Source organism: Colossoma macropomum, unplaced genomic scaffold (genome assembly GCF_904425465.1).
Source record: "Colossoma macropomum unplaced genomic scaffold, Colossoma_macropomum, whole genome shotgun sequence".
NCBI lineage: Eukaryota > Metazoa > Chordata > Actinopteri > Characiformes > Serrasalmidae > Colossoma > Colossoma macropomum.
In genome coordinates this window covers 19742184-19754193 of record NW_023494802.1, presented here as the reverse complement: position 1 = coordinate 19754193, position 12010 = coordinate 19742184, and the positions used below count along the sequence as shown (strand labels likewise).

Sequence of the window (12010 nt, the reverse complement as noted above, 5' to 3'; positions counted from 1 at the left end):
GTATTTTTATTTTTTTTTGTTCAAGTTCATGCAAGTGCTCCAAGCACTCAAATGGATCAGTCTTCAGCTGCGTTTCAGATGTTTCCTGCTATTTCTGTGTAATTGGAAATGACAAACCGATACATAGTACAGACAATGAGCTACAGATTGTTTTAGTTAGATCCAAGAATAGAATGCACTGAGTGCTATGCTTGTGGATTAGACAGCAGTAAACTGCCACAAGTGTTAATGAAATGATAAGAGTGTGAAATGTTGTGGTTAGAATAGTTCATTTAAAGGGGAACTCCACCGATTTTGCAAAATTACTTAATCAGTCAATGGTTTTGACGTGAACAAAAATACTCAGAGTGGTTCGGTGTGAAATGCGCTTTTCCAGAGAAAATTACTGGATCAAAATTGTTCATTATAGGACCAAGAACCAGACGTCTGGCATTTAATGGCTCTGAAAGCTACATCCCTTTTTGTTATTACACAAAATGGTTATGAATGCATGGCTTGATACCTGAGACATTTTTTTGTGCTAGTTTTGTTATAAGGTTTTGGGCTAAAATGTATTTTTAGTAAGTTTTACTCCTGGATTAGTTCCGTGTTTCCTCTCAAAGCCGCATTCTCAACTGAGATCAGTGCGCGCAGGCTAACGTGCTTTGGTTGTTATTAGCCTGTAGCTACAGCCGTTTAACATGGCTAACGCCAGCAACAGCTTTTTTTTTGTTGTTGTTGTTGTTTTCTTACCTATTTTGTAAGATTGCAGAGTATGCAGAGGACTGATTTCAAACTGTTCTCAAAATGTCGTAGATCCATATCAGTTTGAACCAGAAAACACAAAGGAGTTGCAGCGCTTTAAAGAAGAGAAACAGACAAAAGGAAGAGAGAGAGAGACTGAACCCACCAACGCAGAGCAACCCAGGGTGAATGGAAAGTGCTGGTGTCAACAACAAACTACTTGCTGCTCTGCTCTCCAGTTTATGGGGTAGGATAGTGAGGTAGATAGTTTTTGTTTTTTTTGCGTGACCCTCGTTAGACGATCTGTTCTAAGCTAACAGCTAACAGTGATATCGGCACGGTGGCTAACGACGACTAATTTATTTCACTCACAAACGTTTCTTACCTTGATTCCAGTTTCTGCAGGTGTAAAACTGCCGGTGTGTAAATCTGTGGCTCTGTGGTCAGACCATTCTCGGAAACGCTTTCAGAGCGGAGAGGTACATGCAGCGCGTTGTAAGGAAAAAGTAGTACCCAAAGAAAACACATTTTTTCAGTTTAGCACCATTTTAACCATTATCAGCGTGACACATAAAAACTCACAAGACACCTGTAACTTCACTGGTCATTTTGGGTAGCAGATAAAATGTAATGATGTACAAGACGTCTGGTTCCTAGGACTACAGTGGTGAACAATTTCTCTGGAAAGGCACATTTCACACCAAACTACTCTGAATGATTTTGTTTACATCTAAACCGTTAAATGACTAAATAATTTTGCAAAATTGATGAAGTTCCCCTTTAAGAAACTAATTTACAAAACTTTTGTGAGCGAGTTTAGAAAATATCAAAAATAGGTCCAAAAATAGTTTATAAAGGCCATTTTTCAGAGGTTCTGCATGATTCATTGATTGAGATATAAAGTTTAGAGTAGTTTGATGTTAAATGGTTCATTGTAGAGAAATGGTATCAACTCAGTTTCTTTACAGGGGTGATGATAGGAACCAGGGGTCATAATGTCTACAACACACATTTAACAGTTTTGTGTACTATGCAAAACCACCAGTGAACCTACACGTCAGTTTTCAGTTTTTTGTGGGAACAAAATCTAGTATCTCCATTTTTTGTCATTTTTCCACATGATTTGAAAATGGCAGTTGGGATTGGAGAAGGTTCTGTTCTGACAGTGAAGATATGTTGATAACTGTAATATCGCGGTAAAGGTGAAAAGATAAGTTTTCTTTGGGGGCTAATTTATCTTAGAACGCCTTGCATGTACCTCTCCACCATAAATAGATGTACCTCTTGGACATGAAATTTTTAGACTAGACATTCATCTCTAAACTATCATAAAACAATGTCTCCATCATCAGGTAGTGTTTTTGTAATTATTTCAGGTAATAATTTTACCACTCTTAATGATGCATCTTAACCAGTTTTATATGCATAAATTCATAAAATTAAGTGAAATTCACCTTGAAGAAATTTATCAACAGACAAAAAGTAATTTCTGCCTTTTAATTTACTGTTCATATTAAGTAAACCAGTAAAAGCTGTCATTCCACCTGTTTTTAGTACATGATCCACAAAGCTAAAAATTCATACATTTTTGTCATAAACTACCATTTTGAAAATACAAACAAATAAAAAGGAATATACAGGGTGATTCAAAAAGATTCAAATTTCAAAGCGCCACATTTTTCTAACCGTGAGGCGCCTGGGAACCAATCACAATCCAATTGAAAGAGGGGGTCATAGAGTTTCTGCCTGTCAGTGGAAGATGGCTCCCTTCAGTCTGAGAGGAGATGAGACCCCTGAGCAGAAAGCGTTCTGCGTTCTCCACTTCAATAAGAGTGAATCCGTCATAACTGTGCAGAGTGATTTTCGTGGGCAGTGAAGCTCCAACAGCTCAGAGCGTTCGTCGTTGGTTCCACAACACTGGATGATCTCCGAAACCGTCCTGAAAGAGCCGTGATTGCAGCGACACCCGACATGCTCAATCCAGTATGGGATGAGTTTGACTATGGTGTTGATGTTGTCTGTACAGCTGGAGGAGGTTCATACTGAGACCTTGTACAATTACATAATAAACTTTATGCTCATTTAAACCATTTACAGTTTACTGCATTGATCTGTAATGATTTACAAGAGAAATAAATCATTTTGAAATCGGATTAATCTTTTTGAATCACCCTGTACTTCGGACTTCAGTCTTCAGTCAGTCTAAAATGATGAATTGAATTTTGGTCTAATTGTATGCTCACGCTTGTTCAGAATCTGCTGTGCTATATGGGAGAGCAGTGGAAGTGAAGCTGCACCTCTTCTTTTTGACACATTTGATGCATTACTCTAGCCAATATTAGGCCCTTTTATAACAGAGCATGTGCTTTAAGTTAAAGGCTTTCTTTTAGCCCAAATGTAGTTAACAGGCCAAATTTTTTTTTTACATTTTTGTATTTGCCTTGTTGCAAGAAGCAAACATCAGACACTAAACATATCTTGGCTGATGGCTTTTGGGGTAAGGGGGAAAGCGTGTAAATTTGAGCAGTGCCCCCCTTTTTAATGTCTTTTATTTATTTATTTATTTTGAAGACTGCTATTCTTCAGTGTACCACATGAGGGCAGTGCATAATTAAAAAAAAACCTGCTCCCTGGTATCCAAGCCCTTGAAGACAATGATTTTATGACACAACACAACGTTAATTGACTGATTTGATTTATTTCATGTAGAACACTGTACAGCAAACACAGAGAACCAAGCAGTAGGAAGTACAGAGTAGGAGTGAAAGCAATGTAAACGCAAAAGAAGCACATCATAGATGGCACTCTTCATCAAAGAGCCTCTGTCTCCGTTTTACATCACGTTTCAATGGCACATGTTCAATAATAAGAGAAAAGAGAGAGGGAGTCCTGAACCCTGAACTACAACGGAAGCACCATCTGCTCGCATGACGTGGCCGTTTCCACAATCAACCCACTTTCACTCTTCCTCCAGTACAGGAGATGAGAGCAAAATGGTGGAAACTACCCAGCAGGAGAGCTCGTTGATGGTATTAGCTCATTGCTAATCTGTTCAGGGTCTTTATACATATATATTATAGATCTTGGTTTAAGGATGAGACAAAAGTCCGGGTAAAGAAGGTGATGATTAGCTTAGAAGTTAGCAGCTTCTCCATGGCACTTTCTTACTATTAACAAGAAAACACAGGGGCGGTTCTCCAGATACACATTAAGCCTAGTCTTCGACAATATGGCTCTACAAATCTGGATTAACATTTCTTTTCATTTTAAACCACAGTTTAGAGTACAAAAGCCTGACTAATCACAGTTTTATAAAGATTGCTTTTAAAATTAGAGGCAATCTAACACTAGCCAAGGTTATAATTAAGCAATAGAACACAAGAGGGAGTGTGTTATCATGAAATAACATCACGGCTGTGATTTGGTCACCGTAGATGATCACAGCCTTGATGTTATTTGCGATAACACATGACCTTGAGTGTTCTATTGCTTTTATACAACATTTAAATAAATAAAGTAAGAAATTGGGTCGTGCACGCGGCATTTAATGTTTTAATGTTCGCAGTTCCTTCCGCCAAATTATAGTTCCTTATGAGCAGCTTGTTGCTACGTCAGAGTAACAAGCTCCGCCCACTCGCTGCACAGCCGGCAGTTCGTTCTCCAGCTCCTTACACTGAATTCCCAAACTTTTCAGTCGGCAGCTGTGACAGAAGAACACCTGAACAACCTGGAATCAGCCAGAAATGAACCCAATACCATTCACCAAACGTGTAGTCTGATCTTCAGAGTCTGACCAAATCGGACTGAGCCATAAAACTGCCGCAATATCAAGTTTAGCTCAGTTTTGTCAGTTTCTGCCAGATCAGTATTAATGTTGTTTTGTTCCAGCCAGTCTGTAAAGCATCTTACAGCCCATTTAGTTTGGCGAATGGTGTTGGGTTCATTTCTGGCTGATTCCAGGTTGTTTAGCTGTTCTTCTGTCACAGCTGCCGACTGAAAAGCTGCTCAGTGGTGATGACAGTTTGGGAATTTAGTGTCGTCTCATCTTCAGAGTCTGACCAAATCGGCTGTCGGTCAAATGTGATCTTAAAAGTGTCCATTTTCTGTTTGTGGCAAAGAAAGAAGTAAAAACATTCAAATGGCTTGAGCGTCTCCTACAGCTGTCAAAGTCGTTGCTTAGCAACGGCGTCTCAGCGGAGTGATAGTGTTTGTGAAAAACCTGTGATGTCAACCAATCAGCTTGCGTGGCCGGAACTAACTGTTGTATAAATTAAATTTACAGCACGCCAGGTTTCAGATTAGATCAGATTTATTAATTGATAGGACTATAAATGAATGAAATTCAAGCACTACATGGCCAGGTAGTGGCAGGCAGGGCCTGTGAAAATAAACGTGTTGAAGTAGATTCTTGTGATGATCCAATATCCAATGACTATAATAGTTTTTCATATGAAGTCTTAGTTCAGTAGCAGGTCAATTAAATGACAAGAAATTCTTTCTGTACTCTTCTAGGATTATTCCAGCTTAATTTTGAACTTTGTCTGGAAAACCGCCCCTCCACAAGTCTGTAATTGCACTGCTTAGATGTCTGAGAGCTCTACGTCTATCTTGGACATGTTCAAGTTGAGGAAGGTGTGATGATCACGGTGCAATCTTTTGTTGAAGGTCCATAAGAAAATCATCTACAACAAGACACCTCCAGCATTCTAATAAAATCAGAGCATTTCTGACAACCTTTTCTTCATCCTAACACAAGATCCTCCAAGACCTGTTTAAAGAATAGTAATACACATACCAATAAAAGCCCATACACTCATAACACACTACAACATGTATACCTGCAGTCATTCTTCACGCTGTTCCAGCACTAGTGTTACAGAGGGAAGTTTGTAAAGAGAATCACTGAACACACTCCACTGAGAAAATAAACCAAAGGCTCATGACATTTACCACAAAGTCAGGAACTGTCAGATTGAAACACACTAAAACCTGTAAGACGTGATCTCTTCGACACTTAATACGGCATCCATTAACTGCCAGTATGGGACGTGGTGCACCAATGTAAGGAAAGAGTCTGGTTTTTTTTTCTGCTAATAAACCGAGAATAAGATTCACACACAAAAATCAATAAATAACGTATCTAAAGACAATTTTGTGTCTCTGGGGTATCTGGAAAGCCAAACTGGCAGTATTTGTGTTAGCTTCTCCTTTTATGTCTCTAAAAACTAGCAGAAGTTATTAATGGCTGAGTTTCACATGCATATGATACAAATATGCAACAGACTTTAACATTATGCATTACTAACATTAGGGCCAGTGTCTCTAGGGCTTCAAATAGTTTTAGGTTAAAAATGATCATATAAAACAAAATATTTGGGGCATTCATTGGTTCTTCAATTTTTGTGCAAAACATTTACGTAACCATTTATATTTATAACCAGAATGATAAAAGTCTAACAGACACAGGTTAGTTTGTACATATCCAGTGTGTAGTCTTTTCTTTCTGAAGATTACAGGGAGCTTTCTCTTGTAATCACAATGGAATGTGTATGGGTGCATATACATATATACCGATCAGGCATAACATTATGACCACCTCCTTGTTTCTATGCTCATTGTCCATTTTATCAGCTCCACTTACTATATAGGTGCACTTTGTAGTTCTACAGTTACAGACTGTAGTCCATCTGTTTCTCTGATACTTTGTTAGCCTCCTTTTACCCTGTTCTTCAGTGGTCAGGACCCCCATGGACCCTCACAAAGCAGGTACTATTTGGGTGGTGGATCATTCTCAGCACTGCAGTAACACTGATGTGGTAGTGGTGTGTTAGTGTGTGTTGTGCTGGTAAGAGTAGATCAGACACAGCAGTGCTGGAGTTTTTAAACACTGTGTCCACTCACTGTCCACTCTATTAGACACTCCTACCTTGTCAGTCCACCTTGTAGATGTAAAGTCAGAGACGATAGTTCATGTGCTGCTGCACAGTTTGTGTTGGTCATCCCCTAGTCCTTCATCAGTGGTCAGAGGACGCTGCCCACAGGACGCTGTTGGCTGGATATTTTTGGTTGGTGGACTATTCTCAGTCCAGCAGTGACACTGAGGTGTTTAAAAACTCCAGCAGATCTGCTGTGTCTGATCCACTCGTACAAGCACAACACACACTAACACACCACCACCACGTCAGTGTTACTGCAGTGCTGAGAATGATCCACCACCCAAATAGTACCTGCTTTGTGAGGGTCCATGGGGGTCCTGACCACTGAAGAACAGGGTAAAAGGAGGCTAACAAAGTATCAGAGAAACAGATGGACTACAGTCTGTAACTGTAGAACTACAAAGTGCACCTATATAGTAAGTGGAGCTGATAAAATGGACAATGAGCGTAGAAACAAGGAGGTGGTCAGAATGTAATGCCTGATCGGCGTACATGTAACTGAAGAAAAAATACTTTTGTTACCATGTTGAAACGCATACAGGAGCATTATGGTAGGGTTTTCCAAGTCCAAATATACATTAAGTCCAAGAAAATAAATCCCAACACTGTACGAGTTCAAGTGGTAAATCTTAACGTTGCGAAGTGGAGCAAAGGATTCTTTTGAGGATGCCGAGCAGTTAGATCATAATGTTTTGAAGCATTTTTCATGGATTTTTCCTCTCTACCAAGTATTAGTTTGAGAGCCTTTGCTTCTCAGAAGCCTCTTCTTTCCGTTGTTGGCAAAGACTGGTGTCCTTGTGTCCAGCAATCTGTCCGTCCCCTGTCAGCACCATATGTGCCTGTTTGATGAGTGCACTGACCTGCTGTAGCTGGTTTGGTGCTGTCCGTTGTTTGTTAAATTTGTTGATCTATCCTAGACTAAAGCCTGCTTTGCCACATGCAGATCACTGGTTTGAGATTCAGAATCTAATTCTAGCTGATCGAGTAAGCATGGGCATATGTATGCAGAGACAAGTAACTTTTCCATCCCTAGATATGCTACCCAACAGATGATGCTGTCCTTACACCAAGACAAATCATCAGTTCGGAAGTTTTTCAAATGGCCTAGTGAATCATGCCCAGTGCCACTTTGGGCTGTAGAAAGAGAAGAAAGTTCACTTTGGGCTGTGAAGGTGTATTCCCTTAAACAGAGCAGCTCTGGATGCTGTGCTGCAGAGCAGGCTGGCCAAAATCTTTGGCGCTGGAGACTGTACAGATCCAGATGGGTCAGAAAACCAGACAAAGTCAGAGTCTGAGTCAAAAGCTCCCATTCAAATTTTCACAACCACGGCGAGCGTAAAAACAAAAGGATGTGTACATAAACGGTGAGTTCTGAGTTCTGACTGAGTGTGGGTGTTTATCCGTATGCAAACCGGTGAGGTCCTGGGCGATTCAAAATCCAGAACTTCTCCTGTACACAGTCCTGAGAACCTAGGAGATCAGGACTGAGAAAAAGCAATGATGGGCATTAACATCAGTACTGTATACCAATGTGAACTGTATAACGTGTTTTCTGAAAAATTGTTAGGCTAAGGGAATTTGTCAGGTTTTCATGTTTGTGTTTACTGTGCAGAGTAACGGAGCTGCCTCTTCAGATGAGCTCATGAACTCTCACTACAGCTAACTGGTACAACACTGGATGCTGATGAGAACATGTTGTTTTCTTAGAGGTGGACGATGTGCCAACAATGATAGTTTGTCAGAAAAATGTTTATATACATGATCGCATATTAAAATATATATATGTATAAGCATATTTCACCACATTTTACTGTCTTCATTTGACTGAATATTAAGTCTCTGATTTTTCTGTCTTCCCATAACAAAACATAAGTACCTGACTAGTGATTTGTAGGACAGCGTTTTAGGCCCACTGTTAATAAAAATATAAATAGTAGACTTTGAGAATAAATTTGTAATATTTCAAGAAAAAAATCGTAATATTTGGAGGATAAAGTGGTCTAACTGTAGGGGCGCTGCTGTAATGCGTTGGGGTCTCGGTTGCTGTACTGGCGCCAGAGCTCCACTCACTCCTGTCTCTCTGTGGATCATTTTGATCATCATTCTCACTGTCTGTGAAACTTCATGCCCTCTTTGAATGGGGGGAGATGGAGCCCCGATAGCCGTGTAGACGACCCTGCCTGAGATTCTCCTTCAACACAGACAGACAGTTTCCTCCGAGTCCGTCTGGCTCTTTATTCTAGATAAACAGTTTCCTGCTCAGCCGTTTCAGCCGTTTCTTATACTAATAACAGGCTGGTGCTGATGTGCAGGAGAGACAGGGAGACTGAGTGTTTCTTTATGGGTGAATCGATATTAAAGTAGAACTCCACCAACTCACCGCCCCTCATTTAACATGAGGAGGTGCTGCCTTCCCTTCCCAAAGCCTTTGGCCACAATATTACGATCTTTCCTGGTATTAATGCCACTTTTATGTCGCATTTATGCGACTTTTTTCTCAAAATATTAAAAAAAAATTCTCAAAATATTATGACTGTTTTCTCAAAATATTACGACTTTATTCTTGACGTCTACTATTTTTATTAACAGTGGCCCTAAAACGCCGTCGTAGATTTCAGTATTCGAATGCTGGCGCATCAAATGCTCTATTGCTTAAAAAGTAAATTTTAAAATAAAATATCTATTTTCTTAGCACAAAACATATAAAACCTGAAAGAATACACAATTTCTGTCTTATTTATAATAAAGGTAAGTTTTGTAATTTATTGCAAGCATTTTATTATAATACCTTATACATGTTGCTGCAGTGCAATATAGTCATAAAGATGTGTAATAAAGTAGGTCTTAGTGAGTGTGTTATTGAACTTTATAATCGCTTCTTAAATTCCAGTTGGACTCCCCCTGGACATTCACAGTAAGGTCTGTGTAACTCTGTACTGTAGCTTGTGCTCGTCAGCACTATCCGCCAGTGGAAACAGCACAGGAAGTCAACTGTAATGTTACTGACACATTATTATGACCCTGTCAAGACTCCACCTATGCCCTAATTAAAAAGACCAATGTGACAGATAAACATTTCAGTGAAAGCATACGTGTTTATTTTCACAGGGAGAGGATTAATTATGCTCTTTGGGACTGGATATGACAGATACCTTGGACTCCTCATGTGGGTCGTGTGTGGAAGATTCTGTTTCCCTGACAACAACGGCCTTGGTTACTAACATGTCAGGATGCTGCTGCTTGGCTTCTTTTATTGCCATGGCAAGCGCCTGTGAAAAAGCAAACTCTTCAAGTCGGGGGGAAAAATATGTACATCTTTTTCAGATACTTTCCAAGGTTTCACTGTTCTCTCTTCAAGAACTTACTTGATCTTGGTCAACATCGTCATCCCCAGTAATGATAATCCTCTTCTCAATTCTTGTCTCTGAGTATCCTCCTTTCACAGTCTGCAATAGAGAAACGGACACTAGTGAGAGAGAATAATCTTGGTCATCACTGCTAGAGGCCTATGGGCCGTATTTATCTTCTGATGACATAAATAGCCTTATCTCTTTCTCTGCTACCTTGGTAACATGTGTCGTTGTGGTTGATGTCACATTCTCTGTTACCATTAGAGGAGACCCAGAACCTTCCCTTGCCAAAGATCCAAAACTGACCTGTCCGAAAAAGGAATAACAATACATGCAATAAAACAAAATCCAAAGCTGTCAGTTTATACACAGAGCAGTCAAACTACAGGGAGATTCACTTGAAAGAGGCCCCAAATATTCTGTAATAATTCTGTCTAGGATGAAGCAATCTGAACGAAACAACGTGCAATGAGCTCCTCAGTATATGGAGCTCTGAACAAGCCGGGATGCCCCTGCGATGGAGCGATGAGGTAGGCGCCGGACAGCCGTCACAATGTTTAACCTCTGTTTGCAACTTCCAGGTGCATACCCCCGTACCCCTTCATGTGTCTGGCAGAAAACGGAGATCACTTCCAGCATCGCATGTAATGCAGTCGATTACACAAAGTATGTAGTGTATTTTTTGGTTCAGGTTGCTTCATCCTAACGGGAGTTAAAACAGAATATTCAGGGCCTCTTTGGAGTGAATCTCCCTGTACAACAGGCCAGCTGGACACTTTGCTTTCACAATTTTCCACCAGCGGACATAAACTTAGCTCACAACAATTTGATTATTTCATATATTTACATTTACATATATTGATGCATATATATCTGTGCTGGCGCATACGTACAGGAGAGATCCTCTCGGCCATTGTGAAAGAAGCTTCTCGCAACCCACTCATGCCGTGGTCCTGCAACATAATGTTTTTGCATGTTTGTGATCAAAAAGAAACCCAATGTCAAGCATATTTAGAATGTAGGATACACTGCAGCCACCTGTTTACTTGGAAATGACCTTATACAGCTTGTTTACTATAACATAGACACTAGCTAGGTTTCCATCCACTTACTTTATGCACATTTTGCCATATAAAAAGCCTGATAACAAATAAAATTTCCAATATTTGTATATTATTTTGGAACCTCGCCTGAGGTGAATGCATTGTTGCTGAGTTAAAAAAAAAAAAGGCAATGCGTTTTCTTAATAAATGAAGTAAATGTGAATGAAATGGTCATCAGACTGATCACATTTCCATTTTTGAATGACAGTTACCAGCTGAAGAAATGAAAACCTTTGTATCTTATCAAAGAGTGAAAAAACTGCAATTATACAGGGAGATTCACTTGGAAAAGGCCCCGAATATTCTGTAATAACTCTCTCTAGGACGAAGCAATCTGAACCAAACAACGTGCAATGTGTCGGAGCAATGAGGTAGGCGCCGGACAGCTGTCGCCACGTTTAACCTCCGTTTGGAACTACCGGGTGCATACCCCCGTACCCCTTCATATGTCTGGCAGAAAACGGAGATCACTTCCAGCATCGCATGTAATGCAATACATTACACAGACATCGAGGTATGTAGCGTATTTTTTGGATCAGATTGCTTCATCATAACAGGAGTTACAACAGAATATTCGGGGCCTCTTTCGAGTGAATCTCCCTGTATTACCGGCAGGTGCCTGCAACTGATTAATGGAACTTCCTGAGCCGTTGTTTGCCAGAGTGTTTGTCTTTGCACTATGTATATGTGTAGCCATAAAATTAAACAAAACAGTAATGCAGTTGCTAAATATTAGTTTACAGACAAATCTTTACATCTCTTTGAAGGATTTTTATGAATGTAATGCAGTGTTAATGTTGTGTGCAGAGCTGATGGAAATGCAGGGTGTTCGCTTAAATTTAATTCAACAGCTGGATGCAAGCCTGGCTACAGTGACTTCAGTACAGGCTGCCTTAGG

At 39.9% G+C, this 12010-nt stretch overlaps 1 protein-coding gene across 1 annotated transcript in view; it reads right to left on the bottom strand.

Moving 5' to 3' along the window:
• Positions 1–7158: 7158 nt before the first annotated feature.
• The window catches only part of si:dkey-178k16.1 (band 4.1-like protein 1), an 88344-nt gene continuing 83492 nt past the window's right edge, over positions 7159–12010 (bottom strand). Inside the window, exons 20-24 of the mRNA XM_036591997.1 lie at positions 10903–10962; positions 10223–10315; positions 10025–10105; positions 9812–9928; positions 7159–8143 (exon numbers count right to left, since the gene is read on the bottom strand). Coding sequence (XP_036447890.1) covers positions 8138–8143; positions 9812–9928; positions 10025–10105; positions 10223–10315; positions 10903–10962 — 357 coding nt within the window. The 3' untranslated portion in view covers positions 7159–8137. The remainder of the gene's footprint in view (positions 8144–9811; positions 9929–10024; positions 10106–10222; positions 10316–10902; positions 10963–12010) is intronic.